General features: G+C 40.3%; 1 protein-coding gene across 1 annotated transcript in view; it reads right to left on the bottom strand.

Annotated features, from left to right (window-relative positions):
- CNTNAP5 (contactin associated protein family member 5) overlaps positions 1-25,374 on the bottom strand; it is a 295,407-nt gene that overhangs the window by 129,655 nt on the left and 140,378 nt on the right. The window contains exons 7-12 of the mRNA XM_031053410.2: positions 24,070-24,273; positions 22,339-22,523; positions 19,000-19,143; positions 7,100-7,364; positions 4,376-4,525; positions 3,071-3,242 (exon numbers count right to left, since the gene is read on the bottom strand). Coding sequence (XP_030909270.1) covers positions 3,071-3,242; positions 4,376-4,525; positions 7,100-7,364; positions 19,000-19,143; positions 22,339-22,523; positions 24,070-24,273 — 1,120 coding nt within the window. The remainder of the gene's footprint in view (positions 1-3,070; positions 3,243-4,375; positions 4,526-7,099; positions 7,365-18,999; positions 19,144-22,338; positions 22,524-24,069; positions 24,274-25,374) is intronic.

Here is a 25,374-nt window from a genome sequence, read left to right as displayed (position 1 = left end):
TCTTGTTTAACATCTTTGTCGATGACATGGACAGTGGGATTGAGTGCACTCTCATCAAGTTTGCCGATGACACCAAGCTGTGTGGTTCGGTTGATACGCTGGAGGGAAGGAATGCCATCCAGAGGGACCTTGACACACTTGTGAGGTGGGCTGATGCCAACCTCATGAAGTTTAACCATGCCAAGTGCAAGGTCTTACACCTGGATCAGAGCAATCCCAGGCACAAGCTGGGCAGACAAGAGACACAGGGCAGCTCTGTGAAGAAGGACTTGGGGGTGTTGGTTGATGAGAAAATCAACATGAGCTGGCAGTGTGCACTCACAGCCCAGAAAGCCAACCGTATCCTGGGCTGCATCAAAAGGAGTGTGACCAGCAGGTCAAAGGAGGTGATCCTGCCCCTCTACTCTGCTCTCGTGAGACCTCACTTGGAGTATTGTGTGCAGTTCTGGTGTCCTCAACATAAAAAGGACATGAAACTGTTGGAACAAGTCCAGAGGAGGGCCACGAGGATGATCAGGGGACTGGAGCAACCTCCTGTATGAAGACAGGCTGAGGAAGATGAGGCTGTTCAGCCTGGAGAAGAGAAGGCTGCATGGAGACCTCATAGCGGCCTTCCAGTACCTGAAGGAGGCCTATAAGGATGCTGGATAATGCCTCTTCATCAGGGACTGTAACAACAGGAGAATGGGTAATGGGTTAAAACTTAAACGGGGGAAGTTCAGGTTGTATATAAGGAAGAAGTTCTTTACTGTAAGGGTGGTGAGGCATTGGAATGGATTGCCTGAGGAAGCTGTGAATGCTCCATCCCTGGCTGTGCTAAAGGACAGTTTGGACAGAGCCTTGAGTGACATGGTTTAGTCTGAGGTGTCCCTGCCATGGCAGGGGAGTTGGAACTAGACGATCTTAAGGTCTTTTCTAACCCTAACTATTCTATGATTCTATGATTCTATATTTTCAAGGCAATAATTATGTAAAGTGCCACCATTCTTACTATGCTTGGATCCCTGCCCTAAGTAATTGTATGCTACAATCACAGCCTGATGCTTGTTTTCTTTGAGATATTGAAGACGAGAAAGACACTGTAGTACCACAGATTTATACTGTAGCCTGGACAATATAAGCACTCGAGACATTCCACAGAACCTCTTCATCATACCAGAAAAGTTCCCTTCTTTTTCAACACACAGATGTACCAGTTGCCTTTGAATGGTCCACTTTATCTTAAGTATTTTTTTTTTCCAAGAAAACAGCAGAATTCTTTCTCTTAATTCTCAGAAAAGTTTGCATTTTGCACCCTTTCATTAAACCAGCTACATCTATCAATTCTGTCTACCATTGCAGGCATATCAACTGAAATTCATATCCCTCTGAATTCAGTCATCATTAATCATGGAAGAATGTTTGGTCAGCAGAGAAGGCATTTTCTCCATATAAGCTAAAAAACATGAACATACAAAAATGAGTACACAGGTCTCAGATAACAGGGGTTTTGCCCACTTTTCAAAAGACTGCAATGCCAGTGTCCTGGGTTCAGCAGTAGCAGACATTTCTTCTCCTTGGTAGCTGGTGCAGCACTGTGTTTTGAATTTTGGCCTGGGAACAGTGCTGATAGCACCAACGTTTTTAGTTACTGCTCAAATGTTTGGTCTGGCCAAGGCCTTTTCTGAGCTCATGCTCTGCCAGGGAGGAGGGAAGCTGGGAGGAAGCAGAGACAGGACAGCTGACCCAAACTAGCCAAAGAGGTATTCCATACCATAGCACATCATGCCCAGGATGTAACTGAGAGTTACCCAGAAGGGTTGGAGCTCTGGGGGGTTGAAGGAAGTATCGGTCGGTGCTCGGGTAGGTGGGGTGGGGTGAGTTATTGGTCGGTGGGTAGTGAGGTGTCATATTCTCTTCACTTGTTATTTCCTTTATCATTATTATTATTATTGGTAGTAGCAGTAGTGATTTGTGTTATACCTTAGTTATTAAACTGTTCTTGTCTCAACCCATAGGAGCTACATTCTTTTGATCTCCTCCCCATCTCACTGGGAGTTGGGGGACGAAGGGGGGAGTGAGTGAACAAGCAGAGTGGCTGGGTTTAAACCATGATAGTCAGCCAGCTGATCCTCCTACAGTAAATAATACAGGACTGCCTTCATTTCCTCTTCTCTAAGGAACATTAAAAAAAAAATGTAAATGCATAAGCTCCTAATTAATTTCCAAAATATCCTTACAACTCCGTTAAGCATCAGAAGCACATGAAATTTCCAGCAATTCCATTTTCAGAATTTAGCTAGATTAAAAAAGAACCAAAAAACAAAAACCAAAGGAACCTTAAAACCCAGTCCAAAACTAATATCAGAACCTATTATTCCATGTGCTAACTTCAAAGTAAACATTTCCTGAAATAATTCAGAAATATTTCAACTCTAGAAATCCACAGGAAGCAATGAAGAATTGTGAAATACTTAAAAAAAAAAAGGTTATTTCCTCTCTAGTCTTTATGAGAAAATCTGTGTTTCCTGTCAGGTTTTAGCTTAGAAGGGATTCAGATCAGTATTTAAACTGTGTCTCTGGTAGATACAGTCATTTCATCATTTTATTGTCCTACTGAATGGGCAGTATGTTGCATAAGGTGTACCATATCATCATTATAAACGTGCTGTGCTGTAATGGCTAACAAAAAAAAATTGTAAATGATCTACTTAAGTGAAAACAGCTAATGTATTAGGGTGATGAGACGTTCTGATGAATCAAATAATTTTTCCTTCTCTTTCATTTCCTCTAAAACTTCTAAGCAATCAGATGTTGTTTATGCATAAAATTTAATCCTTTCACTGATCTGTAGTTTGATTGAATTTGCATACTCTATTTCCTACAAGTCAATCTGAAGAGAGCCTCATGTAATTGAAACCATTTCCCCTTCAGTCCTCCTATCTTTGCTGTAATATTTTCTATTAGTAGCTCTATTATAACTAATATCCGTAATGTTGGCAGATCAGAAATTTCACTTCATGCAACCTGTATTTATAAACCACTTGGATGAAAAAAGTAACAAATACAAGAAAGAGGAAACAATAATTACCTGTCTTTGATGTCACACAGATCAATGTGTAAATCACTAAAATTCCCTAGGGAGCCTTGCTGAACTAAAATGAGGTCCTTGGGCTGGTTATCAATAAAGATGAGCCTCATACAGCCTTGAAAAGCAGTAATGGGATTTAAACATTGGGAATAGGTAAAATTTTCAGGGCACCCTGTGGGAAAAGAGAAAAGACAAAAATATTGGAATGTTCATCTATTTCTGTCGGCATTTCCTGATGCAAAAACTCAGATACAAGTTATTCCAAGTGCTTTCATTCCTTATGCTACGCAGCCTTCTGTGTTATAAATCCCTCAGTAAGAAAGAAAGAAAAAAAAGAGAGAGGGGAAAAAAGAGAGCATCCAGCCACTGGAAATATCAGAGTATGAAGTTTCATGTGTGCTAATCAAAATCAAAATATGTGTTTTCTTCTGTTGTCTTTAAACTCCACAATTGATAGCAACTGAATCCCATTACAAAAGCTGTGGAAATTGTAAAATCATTATAAGTTAAATTCTGCTGCTGAAGAAATGTACACAGTAAATGGACGAAATTCCTTGGACAGTAAGCAGGAAAACTATTTGTATCTGATCTTCTTTAGCATTTGGCCAGCTTTGGGTTTCCAAGTCTCCCGCTCATCCTCATTTAGTGCTGTATCCAGAGGGTTCATTGAGACCAGAGCCTCACTATGGTAAGTGCTACACAGAAATCTATTAGATAAAAAGATATTTGATGGCACTCCCTTTATCTAAATTAACATTTGCACTGCAAAAAGCAGAAGGTAGTATTTTACAAGACTGTTCTTTCAATTTTCAAAATTGAGCTAAATCTACATTCATCTCCATGAGAGTAGGGTACCTAAATATCTTTGTAGATGTGAGCCATATGTCAATAAGCTCAGAAGTTTAGTCACTGAGCCTGATCAGGACAGCGATATCTACTGGAATATAATAATACTAATAGTCCTCAAGATTTTTAACTAGAAAAAAACATTTGTGGCTAATACAGCTAATGTAACCATTATAAGTTTTACCAGCTAGATGTAGGTACCCACTGGCTGCCACTCAGTAGTCCACTTCTACAGCTTTGTTAGCAGTTCCTTTCATTCTCTCTCTGACTGAGTTGACAAAAACCTTTCTATCTTCCCACAGTGCAAGTATGACTTGCAGCTCCATAGAGGTTCTAAAATCAGTATTACAACATTTGCACTTAGCTGCAAACAGAGTGCACCTGGGAAGACCTCAGTGGTGAGGCACTTGAGGATTTGCATCATGAAAACCTGTCCTGCATCTGTCTGAAACAACCTACCTCCAAAATAGTAGCTGTTCCCAGAATAGATCCTTGAGGCAGTGGTTGCATGGCTAGCAGTGGCAGCGTTGTTATCCAGTGTCAGGGTAATGCGATGTCTTCTGGCATTGATGTTAACAGAATGCCAAAGGCCATCGTGGAGATTGGTGCCTGGCAAAAAACAAGTACTAAGAGTGAAGAAAGAAGTGCAGGAGATAACTGTGTTCTTCAAACCTCCTTTTGCTTCCAACCTGTGAACACAAATGTGCATTTAACCCCCCAAAAAGGGAGAACTGGCAGCTGAAAAGAACTCATTACCTCTGGAAACAAACTGGCATAGAAGGAAAGGCCCAAGAAAGGGAAAGCTTTTGAAAGCATTTGAGTGGGTCACCTCACATTTTAATCTAACCTGTTTCTGGTACTGCAACAAGACAGCCAGGCCCTTCATCTTTCTGGTAGCATATTATTACCGTTTTGTGGGTGTTTATCTTCAGTCTGCTGGGACATGCTTGTAGCTCACAGGAGTACACAGAGAAGATACCTGCTTATGTTTCTGATATTAAACACATGCCTGAGATTGCAGAGGATTAGGCTCAGTGAGATAGAAATACCCACCTCAGGCTCCAGTATGAAACCTGACAAATTCCAGTGGGTGTCAGTAGGATTTGTGTTTCTTAAAACTCTTGAGTGCTAAGTTAGCACACAGTCTTATTGACAGATGTACCAAAGCCTTTCTATATTGGATTTTGACATGGGTCTTGTGAGCGCTGGGATTGATGCTCTGACCAGGAATTTAATAACGTACCTGAGAGATTATGGTACTGGGTAGCCTCTTTCTCTTCTAGACATTTGTGCAAAGTGGGAAAGAACCTTTTTGTTTCCTTATTCTGCAAATCACAGTGTTGCTGCAAAGAAACACCTCATTCTCTGTTCTGACAGTCATGAAAATCAGTGGGTAAGCTTCTGAGCTCACACACTGTGATGCAGATCAAACGTAACCTAATTGCAGTTCAAAATGTGCTATCGTCAGGCTGGAGTCACTGAGATCAGGCACAGACAACTCGTATTTACTCCCCTCCCTAATGGAATATTTTTCGTTAATGTAGCTTCCAGAAGAAACAAATGATCGCTTAGAGACACAAAGAAGTGTGAGAACAATTCAAAACAAAATAAAAAAATGTGGGTGTTACATGTATAAAAAGCCATTTCATTATGAATTTGAAAATTAGACAATTTCAACAGTAATGGCTGTTAATGCATTCACAATTTCCATAGAACAAGAGGCCGGCTTCCCAGCAAAACTGGAATATTTTTCAACTAGAACAAGTCCATTTGAAGTGAAATATGTTTGTGAAGTTTGAAAAGACGTCAAAACAAAATAGGTCCCATTTGAGGCAAAAATAGGTCCATTCCTGAGCAAGCATGAGTTTATTGTCAGTACCTGACATCTGCTGAGCACGGCACTTGCAATTTCTGCCTATTTTCCATGTGTAAGTAGGCTGTTTAGCAATGTTTTGGATAGCACCAAAGGCTGGGCTCAGATTCACGATTTCAGGACTACATAAAAATGAATACACCCATCCAAATATTGACATTGTCTCAGCTTTGTCAACAATTTAATCAGAACTGTAATAGAAGCTGAAAACTGAGTTTCGGCATTCAGTTGCAGGAAGCTAAAGCTGTAGTACCCTACACAAATAAGGATAGATGCAGGACTGCCTCATTTTCTATCATAAAGAGAAATGAAACATGGACACAGAACAGCTCTGCTTTGACAACTCTGTCAGATTTTACCTCTGCTTCTTTTAATAGACACATCTGCCCTCTTTTAGTCTTCACTGGGAATATTCTAATTTTGCATATTTTTGAACAGCTGCTCTTTTAGAAAATACTGTTATTATTTAGTTCCATCTGAGTTCCATCAGTCTATTACTCACGCACCTTTGGAAAACTGGTATTCAACCTATGCAGAAAATTAATTTCCCAGTCTCCCACCCATCATGGTTGCATAGCAGGAAGGGAAGTGCAGAATCCCTGGGCTAAGAACATTTCTGTCTGGGACATCAGCATAGCTTATATATGTCACACTCAAATGGCAGATGGGGCACTCTGGTCCTGCCTCTGTTGTACAGCTTGAAGTTGTTTCCCTGTTGTCTCTGTGAGTGAATGCATAGCTGTTCTGGTAAGTGGGTACAAACAATTTCCCTTGAATTTTAAGTCAGAGGCAACCCCATTTCATCCTCTTGCATCCTACCAGCTGCAATGCACAAAACAATGTGCAAACTAGCTAAGGAGACCAATTGAAGGAATGTGAGGAGAGGAAGCCCACAGTTAGTTGCACTTCTGAGCACAGCATAGAGGGAGAAAGAAAAGCCAGCCCTGAGTCTGCCTTCACTGCGGAATGGTACAACAGCTGAGCTGGCTCCCAGCTGACTTCAGCACAATTTCAGGACAGCAGACAGAAAGGTCTTCATGTAAGCTGATTGAAGAAAATTTAGTATGTCTGTTTAAGGACACAGAGACTGAGATGATTGTCAGGTACACTGCATCTGGAGATCTCAGGATGCCAATTTTCCATGATTAGATCTATCTTAAGCTGCACAGTTCTACCACTGGAAAGCAAGAGAAGATTTGAAAAGAGAAAGGCATATTGGGTACTTTCTTATTTCACCATCCTTTCATCCTACGGGGTTGGACCTTTGCATTTTAAAGAGAGACAGATGAGCGTAAACAAAAAATAAGTACCTTCAGTGATTTCCACTGGGTTCTCTGTCTCCTTCTGAATAAGTAGTGTCAATCTCCCACCATGGAGGTAAATCAAGAGAGGTCCTGAATTTTCAGACAATTCAGTGTACAGAAGTAAGCCATCTTTATTCCATGTTCGAAACTGGAAGCTGACTGACAAACCATCAATTTGAGGAGTGCCAGGTAGCAGCAAGTAGCTTTGACTGGTGCTGAGAAAGGTGATAGGAACAATTTGTGGTTCTGAGCAAGAAAATGTCACATTCCCCTGCAAATAATAGAAATCAAATATAATAAACATGACTTTTTTTTTTTTGGTCATCCCAAAACATCATACTTAAATAAACTTCAGTGCCTAATCATACTCAAGGCTGGAATAATGTCCCTTATCAAGTCAGACCATCTCAACATGGCAACATCTACTTTGTGTTTCCCAAAAACTCCCATTCCATCTCAAGTTCAGCTTTATGTCAAGAAAATCAAACTCATTTGGATCTGTGCTGACTTCAGGAAGTGACACTGAACAAACAGTAAGTCCACAAGACGTGAAACTAATGTTCTGCATTGGCTATCCACTGATTTCTTTGAAATATAAGCCAAAAGGCAGCTGCTTATGACAGGCTTTTGTGGGTTTTTTCCCATTTATACCAATGCAACATAACTTCCTCATCTACTTGAACCTACTACGTGGGGCAAACCATGAAGCAAATTTCCTGGGTTTATTTCAAACACTCAATATATAACTTGTGGAAGCAGTACTCATGTTTTCTTTTACCCAGAGTGACATAGCCTTGTGCTACTACAGATAACAAAAGTCCACTTAATACTAATACAAATAATTAAAAATAATTATTCTGAAGTTACCTCAAAATTCATAAGCAAACTCAAAGAAAGTCACTTGAATACAGTACTTGTAGTTGGATGAAACAATAGCGAGATTTCCTGCCCCGTGCTAGGTCCCATGGTTTCCATGGGGCATTTTGAAGAATTATTAAAACATTACCCAGAAAGTGTGGTGAAATCGAACACCATTTCAATGACAAACACAGTTGATTACCTCAGTTATCTAGCCCTAAAATTAATGATACATGCCCAGAAGAACAGCACATTTATTCAAAGCAGCCAGCAGAATCTGTACCAGAATGTATCACTGCAATTTGTAGAAGAAATTACTTCACTGTTTTGTTCAACCATTGTAGATGATTCAACCAGGTCATTCAAGCCGTGTAAATAAAACCTTAGTAATATATAAAGCTAGCATGCACTAAGGAAGCCACCTCTTTTAAAGCCGCTCAGGAGACTGTTGTAGCCAGCTAGCTTTGAACTCAGCTTTTTTTGTAAAATACCAGCTGGAATCTAATAAAACATTGAAGTAAAAGGCTTTTTCCATGACACGGCTTCTCATCAGAGCTGGTACCTCACTCTAACAGGATAATTATAATGAACAGCACTTGATGGATGTGTAGGAAGCTGCACAGTGTTTGGGGAATTCCTATCTGAAATCTCAGACAGCTAATGGAACTGTTCCCTATCACTTTCAAATGCCTTTCTAGTCTTTATTTTAAAATGGAAAATAAATAGAGTGCCAGAAAGAGAAAGAGTTATCACTGGATGAAACAACACTTGATAGATATGTATTTATTCATTCCCTACCCTGTTAGGTGCAGAATGGAACATATGACATGCAGCAATGGCAAAAGGAATCCATGGGTATATCATGTTAGAATGAATTTTGAGATATGATCCAAAGCTTACCCAAACTCACTTGAACAGTCAGGTGGGAAGTAGGATGGAAATTTTCTCTCAACCTTTAAAGTGGTTTATTACCTGATGGGTTTTGCCTTTGTAAGAGATGCCACAGTCTTATTTTTTGTTATTACATTTCCAACTGCATTTTTAATTGAATTCATTACAAATTACAGAAAACAAAGATGGCCAACTGTAGCAATATAAACAAATATAATTAACCTTACCTAGAGCTTTTAAAACATTTAGACATTTAAAATGCCAATGACAAATTTTCTTTAGAATTTTAGGCATTTACAGTGATTCCAGTAACACCACACAAAGTAGTAAGTAGTTTACAGATCTCATACATACACCAGAGCTTTGGGGAACATTCAAATATTGTCTGCAAATATTGTCTTCACTCAACTATCTAATTTGCTTCACTGGCAGTGGAAGACGGTAACAAAATGCAAGACTGCATTGCAACTGGGAAGATTTGCAATCCTGCAATTGCAGGATTTTTTTTTTGGCCAACACTGAAATTGCAATTTGGATAGGATTTTTGCCTCAAAGGTTAATGCAGATTTTACCTACCAGCAGAAAAAGCTATACCTAGACTGACTTAATGGTGCTGGAGATGGTGAATGTTAAGATGAAGAAACATGTTTGCAATGTACAAAAAACTTCCAAATGACCTTAAAATAAGCTAGTAAAGACCTTCTGTAGTCAATACAGTTTCAGCTGTTCGCAGCACCACTATAGCAAATATTGGGCTTGAGTGGCAAGGTTTTTGTAGCAGGAGGCTACAGGTGCATCTTCTGTGAGAAGCTGCTAGAAGCTTTCCCTCTGTCCAATGGAGTCAATCCCAGTCAGCTCCAAGAAAGACCCACCACTCCCCAAGGCTAAGCCCATCACCAGTGGTGGCAGCACCTCTAGGATAACAAAATTAATAAAGGTGAGGGGAAACTGCACAACTGCTGGCAGTGAGAGGAGTGAGAATACATGAGATCAACAGCCCTGCAGACACCAATATCAGTGCAGGAGTGGTGGACATGCTCCAGGTACCAGATCAGATTCCTCTCGCCCACAGTACAGACCATGGTGGGGCAGGCTGTGCCCCTGCAGCACATGGAGGTTCACAGTGGAGCAGATCTCTACCTGTAGCCCACAGAGGACCCCATGCTGAGCAGGGCAATGCCTGGAGAAGGCTATGAACCCATAGGAAGCCTGTGCTGGACCAAGCTCCTGTGGCCCTGTGGAGAGAGGAGCCCACACTGGAGCAGGTTTGCTGCAGGACTTGAGACCCCGCATGGGATCCATGCTGGAACAGTCTGCTCCTGAAGGACTGCACCCATGCAAGGGACCCATGCTGGAGCAGTCTGTTCCTGGGCTGCCCCCTGTGGAAGGGACCCACGCTGGAGCAGTTCACTAAGAACTGATGCCCATGGGGAGGACTCACATTGTAAAAGTTCGTGGGAAACTGTCTACTGTGGGAGTGACCCCACACTGGAGCAGGGCAAGAGTGTGAGGAGTCTTCCCCTGAGGAGGAAGACACAGCAGAAACAACGTGTGATCAACTGACCAGAGCCACCCATTCCCTGTCTGCATTCACAGCTCAGGGAGAGGTAGGTAGAAAAAATAAGGAGTAAAGTTAAGCCTGGGAAGAAGTGAGGGGTGGGAGAAAGACATTCCTAAAGGTTGGTTTTATTTGTCATTATCGTACTCTGATTTGATTTGTAATAAACTAATTTCCCCAAGTTGAGTCTATTTTGCTTGTGATGGTAATTGGTGATTTATCTCTCCCTGGTCTTATCTCAAACCATGAAGCTTTCATTATATTTTCTCATCCCTGTCCAGTAGAGGAGGGGAGTGACAAAGCAGCTTTGGTGGGCACCTGGTGTCCAGTCAGGGTCAGCGACCACGTAAGGTCAAATTTCTGTCTGCTTCTGATATGAGGTTCTCAGACTGTGCTATTAGTTCACTACTTAACCTTATAGATTACTTTGACCCCTTGAAAAATTTAGCAATACTCTAGTCATTCGCACTAGCTAGTAATTCATGCCATCTGGGATCCACACAGAAGTCTTACACTGGAACAGGAGCAGCGAAGAGTACTGTCTGAACCAATGCTGGGTACATGCAGACTAGACATACTCGTCACCTCCCATGGTTAACCTGCTGAGACTTCAAGCTCTGTAGACTCTCCATTGCCTACACTCAAGCAGAGCAGATGTGATCCCACCTGCCACAAGAACAAGCAGATGGGAACACATAAAGGGGGTGCTGCAATTTTCTATGTACATGAGATTAAAGGTACATTTGGAGGATAGAAATGAGGCATGTTTGCCTTTTAGGTGGATTCTTCCGTTATTCATTCAAGAATTGAGACCTTAATGAGGTAAAGACCATAACCCATTTTAGTCAGAGCTAAAATCTAGCAAGGACAATTGGGGAAAAAAAAAAAACCATTAAATAAACTAATTGATGCCATGTGAACTTAAATCAATTCAACTGACTGATTTAGGAAGGAAACACTTTCTTAAAGCACCATCCCAGAGCAAAAGCTTAATGCACACCAAAAATAGTTGCTGATTTCCTTACACTGACCAACAGTGTCTACCCTCCTAGAGACAGTAACATGAAAATTTGAAAAAGAAATACACAATGGTTACTATGAAAAATGTTCATCCACTGAAGTGAGATAGGTTACTACTACAAAGACTGTTAAATTTGCCCTTAATTTTATTCACAAACTAATTATTCCAGTGGGTCTAAGTCAGAAAAGTAAACAGCCCTCCCTAAACCTGTATCTGATCAGGAGTGTTTTGCTTTAATTGGCAGCAGTTCTGGAACTCTCCAGGGTACACACAAGACTTCTGGCAGACACTTGATTTTATAATTGAACCCAGTTTAACTTAAAAGTAAAAGCTCATTGGCTAGGAAATGGGATAAGAAGAGTGTAATCCCTAGAGAAAATAAAAGAGCCGCTCAGCTCTACCCAGCTGCTGGAAAATCCAGCTATCATGTGGCATTTAAGAATTTCATTCAGTCCATTATCTCCAGACTGATTAATGACTCCTCTAATAAACTGTGAAATCTTTCCAAAAGAGTTATTCTACTTAAAAGGCAAAGTGCATGTAGTGATAGGATATGGGGAAATAGCTTTATACTGGAAGAGGGTAGGTTTAGATTAGATATTAGGAAGGTCTTTACTGTGAGGGTAGTGAGACACTGGAACAGGTTAACCATAGAAGCTGTGGCTGCCCCGTCCCTGAAAGTGTTCAAGGCCAGGCTGGAAGGGGCTTTGAGCAGCCTGCTCTAGAAGAAGGTGTCCCTGCTCGTGGCAGGGGGCTGCAACTAGGTGATCTTTAAGGTTCCTTCCAACTTAAAACATTGTATGAAGCTATAAATGCAATGGAGCTGGAGGAGGAAGTGAACAAGCGGCTGTGTGGTTCTGAGTTGCTGGCTGCATTTAAACCATGACAGTTTATATTAAGATAATGTTTCTATATGAAAAAAAAAACCAAAACAACCAAACAAAAAAGAATACTTTGAAAAAACTAAAACTTTGTGATCGTGACAGAATCGTGGATAAGATTCTTGGCTAGGTATTTGTGGATGTTCCTTATCACAGACTTCTAAGCTATGTCACTGGACAGAAGTGAAGCATTTTACCATTTCTTAGGCTGACAGTAATGGTACATGATTGTTTCATCGCATAGAATCATAGAATGGTTTGGGTTGAAAAGGACCTTAAGATCATCTAGTTCCAACCCCACTGCCATAGGCAGGGACACCTCACAATAGACCATGAAGCCCAAGGCTCTGTCCAGCATGGCAATAAACACTGTCAGGGAAGGAGCATTTATCACTTTGGGCAACCTGTTCCAGTGCTTCACCACCCTCACGGTAAAGAACTTCTTCCTTATATCTATACTGAACTTCCCCTTTTTAAGTTTAAACCCATTACCCATTTTCCTATCGCTACAGTCCCTGATGAAAAGTCCCTCTCCAGCATCTTTGCAGGACCCCTTCAGGTACTGTAAGGCTGCTATGAGGTCTCCACACAGTAGAGGTATGAGGTCTCTTCTCCAGGATGAACAGCCCTAAGTTTCTCAGCCTGTCTTCCTACAGGAGGTGCTCGAGCCCCCTGATCATCCTCATGGCCCTCCTCTGAGCTTGGAAGTGCAATAGCTGAGAGTTGATGACAAAAGATCAGAGCAAATTCTAAAGAAATTCTAAATACAGAGCTAATTTGAAAAATCATACGTATTTTTTCCTCACAAACACAGGCAAAGAGGAAACAAAAGGCCAGGAGGAAACACAAGAAAAAATAGACCACTTAATATTCTCCCTCCCTCTATGGTGGGCTCCCCTTGGCTGGACACCTGATGCCCACCACCTCTATCGGTCCCCTCTTCAACAGTAAAGTGAGGGAAAAAATAAGATGGAAGAAAACTTGTTGGTCAAGATAAAGGCAGTTTAATAAAACAAAGCAAAGACTGTGTGCTTCCCATCCGCAGTTAATGTCCAGCTACTTACTGGGAAGTAGGGTTTCGGTATATGTAGCAGTTGTTCCAGAAGACAAAGGTCACAGTAATGAATGTGCCTCCCCCTTCTCTTAGCTTTTATTGCTGAGCAGATGTCATATGGTATGGAGTATCCCTTTTGTTAGTTTGGATCAGCTGTCCTGGCTGTGTTCCCACCCAAGGTCTTGCCTACTTGCAGTGTACGGGTGAGGGGAAATGTTGGAGAGCCAGCCTTGATGCTGTGGGAGTGCTACCCAGCAATAACCAAAACATTTTCTAGCTACCAATCAAAGCATAACACTGTAAGGGCTGCTATGGGGAAATTAACTCCATCTCAGCCAGACCCAATATACCATCCTCCTTTGAATAATGAGCAGGAATGAAGCCAACCTTCCAAATTCACCTTGCCAGAAGTGGGTAAGATAGGTGTCTTAGATCAAACTGGAAAATTAGCACAATCCAAGCCCAATTTTTGTTTGAGTTCAAGGTAAACTGATCTACAGCTTATTAGGTTTTATTACCTGGAGCAAAGCACAGCTGCAAGGAGATTTTATTTTATTATTATTATGAAAACAGAGCCACATCTACCTTAAAATAGAAAAGTGCATAAAAAGCAATCCTTATCAGCACTTTTTTGTGTGTGTGTCACTTTTTAATATTTTTCTCTTTCAAATTCTGATCATGTTTATCTTAGCACAACCCCAGATGAAGTGGTAGCTATGAAATGCACAAACTCTGAGATCTTGAGTCTTGACTGTGACTGGGTCAGGTTGTCCCTTAAAAAAAAATAAAAATTGAAGACATTTAATTAGATTGTCCATTTCTAAAAAAAAAAAAAAAAAAAAAAAAAAAGAAGACATTTAAGCCTTGGCTTTACAGCAAATTACATGCTTCCCCATTATTCTTATGCCCTGGTAACTCCTATGGCAGTAATTAGCCATCTTTCTTGCTCTCCTACAGGGATTAACAACCTTACCACCTCCCACCTTGAAACATCCTCCTGTGCTCAGCAGGTACTAACTATCCTATTCACTCAATTTGACTACCCAGATAATGTATTAAATTAAACTCTGAACAACTGTTTCTAACCCGTAATTTGCTGAATGCTGATGACTCTCAAAAAGACCTTCTTTGCTCAAAACTATGTCTCTTTTTTTTTCTGCATGTGAACTAGTCTTATTAAAAAAAATGGTCTCTTTCCCCAAAAGACTTGCTTCACTTATGATCATCATAACTATCAAAATTGTAACACAAAACTTTTACAGCAAGAAAAGGAGAGTTTATTATTGCAGCTACATGCTGGATTAAATATTTACAGACTGAAAGTCTTTAGAATTGTAAACAATGCCAACAGAACTCAAAATAAAAACTGCATTTAAAGTTTCAAAACCTTGATTGAGGTGACACAATTTCTTTCAAAAGAAGCCTGCTATACCATTCAACAGTAAAATGGGACCTTAAAATTAATTCTGTATAAACTTTTTTACTATTTCACACTGCAGTTAGGATGTGAAGGAGACTCATCTGAAGACCCAGAAAGCAGATAGGAAGACATAAGATAACATAAAATTCTATTTTTCACAGGAATCAAATATTTCTGGAATTTGAGTTCACATGTCTTACCTAAAGAAAAGCAAATTCAGTTTGTGTGGGACTCACTCTTTCATTAAATAATTGCACAGAAGTTTAAAATTAATCCAATTTAGACCTATAGGAATTTGTCACTAAATAGTTCCAACATTTTTTATTTAAGATTCTTATATTCTGCAGTGCAAATGATGAAAGATATATCCTGGTTCCCTAAATCCTAGTAGGGGTCTTCACAAATTACCAGCCTGATATTCACAGATACATCAACACTTGCAATAGCACTTTGGTAGAATAAGATGTGCGTAGACAGGTAAACTCTTCTCAAGATGAAGATATCTCAAATCAGCCTAATAAAATAGCATGTTTAGATGCTCTATAAAGAGAATGAATTATTAGTTTACATTCTCCTGTCACCAGATATCTTTCCTTGCTCTTTGATGCTGGCAATTGGTTATTTCCCTGAGGCACTACAGTGATGCATTTACATGTCACCACATCCCTTACTGTGCTGAACTGTCACTCCCAGACTCAACATGGCAGGCCAACATAGAAATTCAAGCGTATCTGAGAGCTGACAAACTCTACTTTACAAATATCCTGCATTCCTCTCAAGTCACTGCAAGGTTTGCTTTCCAAAATAGAGATACAACCACAATTCTTATTAGTCAAATAGAAGTGAAAGCGGAATAGGGTTTTCACCAGTTTGAGTGAATAAGGTGGAGCACTGAGAAGACCAAACAGAGCATTTTTTCATAACCTCTTAATTTTTCTTCAGCGACAGCTGCTTCTTTTGGCATCACAAATTTGTGACATGTAAAAACACTTAAGACCTTGGCCAGAGATCACATTAGAGAAGTTTGTAAAGGTGCACCTGCATCTAGCAGTAAGTAAACACTGGCAGCCAGGATATTTTAGCCATTTTCAGGATGCTATAACTATTTTTGTATTCACTGCTCCCTCAGTGAGACGTATTTAGCAGTTCTCAATGGATTTCTCTTCCGATTTTGTCCCATCTCTTTCTGCATCTACATACACCCTTAACAAGCCAAAAAACCTTCAACAAGGACTTCACCATCACAGATATCAACAGGTCAAATATCCTTCTGTGAAGGACAATTCCCCTTCTACTTCTTGTAAATGAGGCTCCTACTAGCATATTTCCCTGTCCCTAGCAACTTGCCCAAGAAATGCAACTGCTGTACAATTTCTCATAATGGGAAGTCTGCACTTCTTTTGTGTTGAGAAGACAGCTAACAAATACAGCTGATCTTTAGATTACTATTTTAAGGCATTTTCTGAAGTTTCTCAATGGTCCAGCCCTATGACCATGACAGCAGTAATTATAAAAATTTAACTTCTCATAACCTCTTGCCATTAAAATTAGTAATCGCTTTGGAGAGCAAATAAGATTCCCCATCATTTCTCCACACTCAACGATCTAGGGCAAAAAAAAAAAACCCAAAATCACAAAACCCAACAGAACAGGATAGCCTGCCCAAATAGACAGGGCTGCCACATGGAAAGGTTAAGTATCAGGCAATATAAAAATGGAATTCTGAAGGCAAGTTTCAGTTCAAAGAGACAGGCTGCCTCATTATCCAGAGATGTATTCTCAAGGGGATTGATTGCAAGTCTGACAACTGCAAATGAGTTAACAGAAAAGAATAGGCGGAATGATAATCACAGCCACCACCCAAGAGTATGATACATAGTACAGTTCTCTGTTATTGACAACCTGTAGTTTCTTCCTCTGACTGTAAACGCAGCTTGTTTGGGACCATTATTTATATGGATGCGGAACTGCATAAGAGGAAATCTATACCTCCAAAGCTGATGTGTCATTCTCCTGCTTGTGTGAAAGATGTCAACAGTAAAAAAAACTAAGTTAATGGGTGTAGAAGCCCATAAGTTTGACTGACTGTATCAACATTCACAAAGGCACAGAGAATGAAGCAGAGACAGTGTTAAAGTCTGCCTCCCTTCTGGAGGAAAAAAAGTCTTTCTAATTCCAAATTAGCCACTTTGTCCTCAAATATCTTTTGTTAGGAGACAAAGGTATTTTGGGGACTAACAACACAGAACCATCTCTGGTGATCTCCTGTTTGTGGGGAGGGAACACAAGTGCACAACACATTCTTGGAAGAAGTGGTTCCAAGTCCCTGCCATATTTAATTATTCTTCTGTGCTGTTCCTCTCATGCATTTCCACTCCAGACAACCTTAGCAACAAAGATGCAAAGCAGAGAAGCTCCTTGGAGCTATAGATTCTTAATAAACTTTGAGTAAAAGCATTTAGTGCAGAAGTCTGGCAGGCAAAAGACTACATTTAGTAAGAACAAGTTATTTTAATTTGAGCAAGTAAATTGCTAAGGAGTGGAGAAGAGCAGGAAGATGGGAGAGGGAGATCAGCCTGTGAAAGCTTGAAGTACCCAAGAGTTGTTGGAGGAGATAAATAGCTGTGATGGAAAGGACATTGGAAAACAAAAGATTTATGGGGCTTATTCCTATAAAAGAATGTTCATCTAAGATTCTGAGGCATTGTGAGTGTGGCAACCTTTCCATGCACTTTGCATAAACAAGTGTCACAGGCACAGCACATAGTAGTTTGTAAATCTTCCAAAATGCAGTACAACAACCAGCTTTTGAAAACTATTGCATCAAAGCCATCAGTTCTGTGAGGCAGACTGAACAATGGGGGCACATCCCCCCTACCTTAAATTGACAAAAGAAGAAGGATTCCTAGACTTTCAATCTAGCATGACTGAATCCAGTATTGTGATAACGGTTTCATTGCTTGTGGCCATGTTAACCCAGACAATATCCTTCAGAGAAAAAGTGCATTACAAAGTTTTTCTTCTCCCCTTTAAGAAGGCCTTCCCATTACCCAGCTGTCAAAACAATCATTTAATGACCTAAGAAGCAGACCAGAGCACTTTACTGCCCTTAGAAAGTAAGCTGAGGGGGAGAGCAATGTAACGCAGTTTGTAAGATTTTTGCCTTAGAGTCCTGAGTCAGAACAATCAAACTTGAGGTTATTAAAGCAAATTCTCCAATCCAAGGCTAGGTGAGCATCCCTGAGGCAGTCCTGACTGCCAGCAACACAACGTGGGACTTCTCACCTTCCCATTTCCCATTTCTCTGTATATTCAGCCTCACCCTAAGCAGGGAAAGTGAGAAAAGGAAGGACTTCTTGTTTTCTGGATTGCCTGATTGCTTCTTCAGTCTGTTCATACCCATTACTACAAACTAGAGAAGCACTTTCACCTCCACATTCTCCACAGTATTAGCCAAAAGACATATATCAAAGCATGGTGCAGGAGTGAAGCACAAGGTAAACAAAGCACTGAATTATTTACAATTTCTCAAGGCTACAGGGGACTATACTGTTCCTTCTTCTTATGAAATAAAATGTTCTTTATTTTGCTCATGATATATTTAAATATATCCGTAATTTTAGGACATTATTGTGATTTGAATTTATATTTATGTTTTATGTTAGCAGTTCCTTTTGCTTTACCTCCACCAGCACACATTTAGAGACACTAGTACCAAGTCAATGGTTCTCAGAACTGCCAATACACTGAATATAAGGAGCAGCACAAAGTAAAATATTTCCAATACTAAAACAAACATTTATTCTTCTCTATAATACCAACTCAAATAACAGAATAAAATTTTGCTACTACTGTACTACACAACAGTGATGGACAGTTGTTCAGAAAATAAGATTTTTATTTCAGTTGATCAGAAAAACCAAAAGTGTCTATGAATTCCATCATGCTACCAAAAAGACACATTTTAATCTTGGGAAAAGAATTGAAAAGTTTCTCCAGACAAATTCTAATGCACCTGGAAAGTCAGAGTATTAATTTCCACATGTGTCTTTCAATAACTCCCACCACAGCAGTCAGTGCCGGCTGGTGTTAGCCTCAGCAATATCATTTTAACAAGCTAATTATGCCCATAGCTAACTAAATCTGAACTCCACTCATTCAGTGCACTCAGCAGCACCAACATCATGGAAGTAAAAAAGCAAGCATACATTATTTTTTCTTACCACAGTATAGATCTGAGGTTTGCGCCTTTTTGCTAGGTCAATTATATTGACTCCATTGTAATAAAGGTTCTCAATGCATCCATGGAAATTTTTCCTCTGAAAGGTTCCTGGTTTTCCTGGGACAGGAATCCCTCCGAAACTGAGCTTTTGGAAGGAATAAGAACAGTATTTAGTTATCACCCTAAATACAAGAGGGCAGAGCCCCACTCTATGCAGCCAGCTGGGATATTATCTGAGAACCAGGTCACATTAACAGCATCATCTTGAAGCCCAAAGCAGGGCCTGGATGCCCAACAGGGGAATTACAGACCACGCAGCATTACAGCTGTTGGAGAAATCCTGCTGCCACAGACAGCTCTCTAATTTGGAAACAACTTTAAAGAGCCTTGACACACCACTTCACCAACCTAGTACCACCAGTCTTCCCTTCCCCAAATCACAGGGTTATGTTCAAATGGTCTCCAGCCCATAGTCCCCACTGGCCTGGAAGTTGTCACCCAGCAAGCAGACCACGGTGACCAGGACTTGCTGAGCAATGGGGGAATAAACTCTTCCCCCCCCACCAGAGCACTGGATTTGCCTTGAGCTGGAGTCACCCCTTTCTACAGAGCATGTATCTGAACAGTTCTGGTTTCAGCCACTTGAGGGTAGTTATCACACACACAAACTACCCATTTGCATCTTGCAATGGTTTTCCCTAAATTTCCATGTGGTTTGGTCTTTACAATATATGCACCTGGTATACGGGACTGAGCAATATAATGGAAAAGTTATGCAGGTTACACATTTAAAAATAAAATGCTGTGTTGTTGTACAAGTATTGAAAGATGCTAGTATTGTGCATATCACAGCCTGTCACTTAATGAAGGCTCTGGGAGAACAATAGCGTAAGAAAAAAAAAGCTCCTCAAATCACTGGAGCATAATTATTTTAGATGACAGATTTCTCATAAGCTCTGCTGGCCTTTTTGGCAAAGTCTTACTGGTTGTACCGCTAAGTTTTTATTCATTTTGCCATCGCAGCCATCAACATAGTGAGTGATACAGTACAAGTCAGGATCCTGCAGCCACCAGCCTTCACAGTGCTTCCAGCGCACCAGGAGCTGTGCTGCAATCCTGCAGCATCCACTGCAGCAAGGGCATGTGCTGCTCTGCGGCACTGGTTATATGGTGATTATTGCTGGAACCTGATCAGCCTTATTCCTCTGTCATGACTCCTAACAGCTCACCTCAGCTCATTATAACAAAAATAAAGGGCAATTCGAAATTTTTTAACTTCCACTCCAACTAACATGCTGGGATATATAACCAAATGAAACCTCCCTGAATAACCTTGAAAGCACTTCTTTGAAAAGAAGTCCTTAATGAACTTGCATCTCAGTTGTGCTAATTGATCACTTCGGAGAAAAAAAAGAGTGAACAGACTCCCACTTTATGTCACTTTCAGTTTTGTTATTGGCAGTGCTTTTCTTCAAGAAAGAATCATTAGCTCTTCCTTAACACACCGAACTTTCCTTCTTCCATGTTCTGTTCTTTCATTCTCCTGCTTAGAGACTCTACTGGGTTTCAAAACCAAAAGAAAAATCAATATCAATTATGCCACTGCATTATTAAGAAAACAGTTTCCTTTGTGATTAGTAACAATTTTAATTATCAGACTAATAGTTTTATTACTCATCAAGGCCTTTAATCCCTAAAGTGTGCTGAGAGAAACTTTCAGTAGCCTGTATTGCTGTAATGTTCAATTGAAAGATTGCCTCAGTGCAAATGGAAAGAAAACATTGTGTGAAAAATCAAGCACTAGGGGCCAAGACTAAGTGCCACAGAGGGCAGTGGTGATATTGATTTATAACAGCTGAAGATCTTCTCTGTATGTTCCCTGTTTTGGAATATCTGGAAGAATTTTCTGCAAATTACACTGGAGCTAGAGCTTTCCTTAATTGGCATCAGTCTTGTATCTGGAAGCAAGCAACTGTATTACTTTGAAATTGGGAAAGTTGATGACTCGAAGATGGCTTTTCTCAACTCAGTCTTTAAAGCAGTTACAGTTTTAGCCCTTACTAGTTCAGTCTGAAGCTGTTCCAGAATCTAACTGCTCAAATGTGCTATCCTTACTAAATGTGCTCGTGATCTGGTAGAGCAGTGCCAGTGGACAGACATCACTCTCTCCACCCTGCTTTGTGAAACGCAAAGAAGAGAATTTCAGCTGGAACACGGGAAGAGCAGAAAGCAGGCACCTGCCACTGCTGAGCTGTCTGCTTTTGTCCCTTGGGCATGCTGGGAATTGATCCTTTCCAGAGAAATGAATCCAAAGTGCAGAGGAGAAATTTGTGGTCTCTTAAGCAATGAAACATGCCAACTGAACACATCCAGACAGGGTGATGGCTCTGACTGTGCAAGCATGACCCTGTGCCTTATGGGCTAGCAAGACTCAGTAGACAAGCACATAGGGATAAAAATGAACATGGATAACCAGGTGTGTACTGGTGAAGGGGGCCAGATGAGGAGCTGCCTTGAATACAGATATGATGATATAAAAGTTTTTTAAAGTGTTTTTTTACTGTCTATCAGCCATGAGCACTGAAATATGCTGAAGTGATACAAACTTGGCCTCACCTTGGCCTTATCACAGGGGAGCACACAAGCCTCAGGTTTTATGGGCAGGCAGCTTGTTTCTCTGCTCCATTCCCCCTTAGATGAGCTGCTCTGGCTCCCTAGACCAGGGTGCTCTGCATTACAACTGTAGATGTGAAGGGACCTGCACCAGAGCTGGTTGTCTTGACAGTCATGTTCAGGGTCTTCCTAATGGGAAGACAGTGATCTTTACCTGTTTATCTCTATGTGGAGAGGTGTAATTCAAGCAAGTGGCGGCTGGATAGAAGCACAACTCAGAGCTGGTGTCCCTATGCTCATGTCGATCGGATGCAGGGATTGTACAGAATGATCTCATTGAAATCATACTGGAGATGGTAACACAGCATCTGTCCCTACAGGTAAGTGCAGTTGCTCCCAGAAGATTTAACTAGAACCCAGGCTATATCTTTTAGTTTAGCTCAAGCTCAGCTGTAATTTGAAGTGTAAACATAATCTAAAGTGTAAGCATAATCTAATGTGCATTTGTCCAGAGACTGGCCATTTTCTGAGACTATCATATACAGAATTGCACTGGCATAATCTTATATTTGTTAACTATGAAAGCAGCTGTCTTGGAATGAACTACTAAACAAAGAAAAGATCTCTGCTGAAATAGACAGCTTATAGGGTGGTTATTTTTATTTACATTCATTTTATACCAATTCAGCCTCTTCTCACAGGTTATAACCTAAAGGGCTTTACACACCTCATAATCAATATCCAAGTGATCTGAATCCCCCTTTGTTCGGAAATGCTGGGTGTGCTTGTCCACCGTGAAGTTTACTTGCTTGTTGAAGCGCTCTATGAGAACCGAGTGCCAGTGCTGGTCATCCAGAAGGCTGCCCAGGGTCACAGATGTGTGACTGTTACTGAAGTGGAGGTTGGAGTCCCCTGAAGGGGCAGAGACAGGGAGAAGACACCAGAGTTACTGCCAAGCCCTTAACTGAAGCATGGTGACTCAAGGGGAGTACAGAGCAGTGCTTCTAGATGCAAACTGAAGCTCTACCCATCAGAAACACACCCTTGTCAAAACTTGCTTTAGATTCTTTGGGCCTTTTATTCATATGCATATGCATACGCACATGAACACATACTTTTTTTTTTTTCCCTGAAATACTTGTGATGAACCAAGAAGTTTTCCTGATGCTGCTCCCCACATTGCAGTATGTAGGGGATGGCTGCTCTGCCTGTGCCCTTGATTCTATTATTCATTTGAGGCCCAATTTCTGTTTCAACAGCAACCTTCAGGTTGCACAAATATCTCCTGTCTGTTCACTTACATTAACAGACCACTCCTGACACTTCTGTTTCAACTATGCGATTTCTGTATTTTCACAAGAAAAATGCACCTATTTTCAAAGAAAAAAAAGCCAAAAGTCAGCGAAGCAACATGAATGCAAGTGTTTTGTTCAGCTCAAATAGATTTTTAAACTTGGCCTAAATCTCCTGGAATTTAGATCGAGAGTCATAAAAATATTTAGGCTCTAACTCTGGTAATTTCAAGTACTCTTCTGTTTTCCAGCTAGCTACATGTCTGAACACTTCTGAGCCTCTCCTTGAAAGGGAGTATGTGTCCTTTTTAAAATTCCAGAAGAATGGAGATAACACATGCTCCAAAACTGTCTGACACGTTGTGCATTCACAACAGCACCTCTTTGGAAGAAGTAACATAACGTATTTAACTATACTATACCCTTATCCTAGTATGTAACATTTGTAAGAGGAAGACAAATCAATGGAGACTTTAAGAGGCTCTGGACGTAGCTGCTTTATTCAAGTAACATCTGAATACCAAATCAGAAAAATGCGGCATTATCATTTCCGTGCTTGAACGAACTAAATGAACAAAGAAAGAAAATACTAGTTGGAAACTAAACAATTAATGAACTTATGTAAAAATGAAATCCAAGAGCTGTGGAAAATTGTTACTGACATTTAAAACAAACATAATTAGGCACAAGGGGAAAAAGTCAGAAAAAAGTATCTATGAATTCTGTTTTAGTACCTCCAGTGTGCTCCCACTAGTTTATGATTTCTTTTAATTCCCCAAACCATAAACAGTGAACTGAGATATTACACCACTACCTGCTTTATCTGCTCTAGGCAAAATGCTTAAAGTGTCCTGGAATTGCTAGTCCGAGATCTGTCCCTGCTAATACAGTACATTCCTAGATGCTACATTTCACATTGTTATTAAAAACAGCCTTGGCAGTCTAAGCACCATGTCTTGCATGACATCAGCCAAGTCTATTTTCTTTTGCTTCCCCTACCACCTTCTCTGATAAGTATTTAAGCTGTGAGCTGTCTGAGGCACACAGCATGTTTTGTTGAACTCGGGTGGAGTTTCTAGATACTGCCTAATATCAAGAACGGATTTATAAAAGCAAGATAATCCTTGTTACGGCAAATGTGAACCAATAACCCTAATGACCCTTACCCAGGTTGATGTGCAAAGAGAGCTTCCCTTTCTGCATTTCCAAGGTAATGTAGTCTCCACGCTGTCCTTCTCCATGGAATAAGACACCATCACCCTGCATGCTCTTGAACTTCAAAGAGATCACATCTTTGAATGTGCTCATAAGCTTCTGATTGAACCTGTAGAGTAGTGAACTTCTGCCATCGAAGTCTGCAATATCTGACTCTGGGAAAAAGAAGATGGCAAAATGAAAAGTTGTGCACTGGGAGAGGGACTGTATTTTTTCAGGATCTTTTCAAATATCACTTGCAGTCAGGCTTTCCCAGAAGCATACATCCACAGGACGTATTTGTCAGCTTAGTCAATACATAGATGTATGTGGCATCTGGGCAACCATATTTCACCCATTTCTATATGGGGAACGGGAACACTAGGATAAAACCAGAACTACTCTGCACTTGTCTTCCTCTCTCTTATGCAAGGCTGCTTTCTCACTCAACTTTTTAGGATAGAACAGGTGCCTTCCACCATATTCAGATCTCAGAACATCCCTTATCACATTTATTGTTTGCCCCAAACACATCCAGTATGTTACTGATTACTTTGAACACTTCAGTTCTTATCCCACTTTTGTAGCTTCACAAGCATCTGTTGAGCTGTTTCTGTGTGCCTGCCATGCCTGCATCCACCTGTGCCTCTAAACAAGCATCATCTTGGCCTCTGAGGGTTGGCTGCTTATTTGAGATGGGAATATATCAAGTATTTTTCTGCATACATATTGACTAAGTTGGCAGAAATAGCCAAATATCAATTCAAAAAGCTTTTGATGGGATTTCATGGGAGCTGGGCATCTAAACTGATTATATACCTTTGAAAATCCTATTAGAGACATATTTTCCTCTTTAGCCAGCCTCTAAAATCTAATCACTGTGATAGAAAACAAGCTTTTAATTCTTCAGTTGCAATTAATATTGCCCTTGGCAGCAGTAGCTTGCAGTATTCCTTGCTGTATAAAATAGTATTTTAAGCAAAACTTTGTTAAGAAACATATTTTATATATTTATATACACTTATATAACCAGAACATTTGAACTAATACATTGTATTCAGATATGTGACTGATATAAGTAAATTCAATTCCAATTTCAGCCAGAAGCAATTTGGCACTTGTAAATACTAAGTCTTTCAATGGGTATTTCCCATTGTGAAGAAAAATATTAAACTTCAAAAACACCACAAAATGAGGAGTCTAAACAAGGGTTTATTAAGCTACATAACTACTTTGATCATAGAATCATAGAATAGTTAGGATTGGAAAGGAACTCA

The sequence above is a fragment of the Melopsittacus undulatus genome, chromosome 4, assembly GCF_012275295.1.
Source record: "Melopsittacus undulatus isolate bMelUnd1 chromosome 4, bMelUnd1.mat.Z, whole genome shotgun sequence".
NCBI lineage: Eukaryota > Metazoa > Chordata > Aves > Psittaciformes > Psittaculidae > Melopsittacus > Melopsittacus undulatus.
Note: the sequence above shows the minus strand (reverse complement) of the source record. Positions and strands in the feature narration are given on the sequence as shown.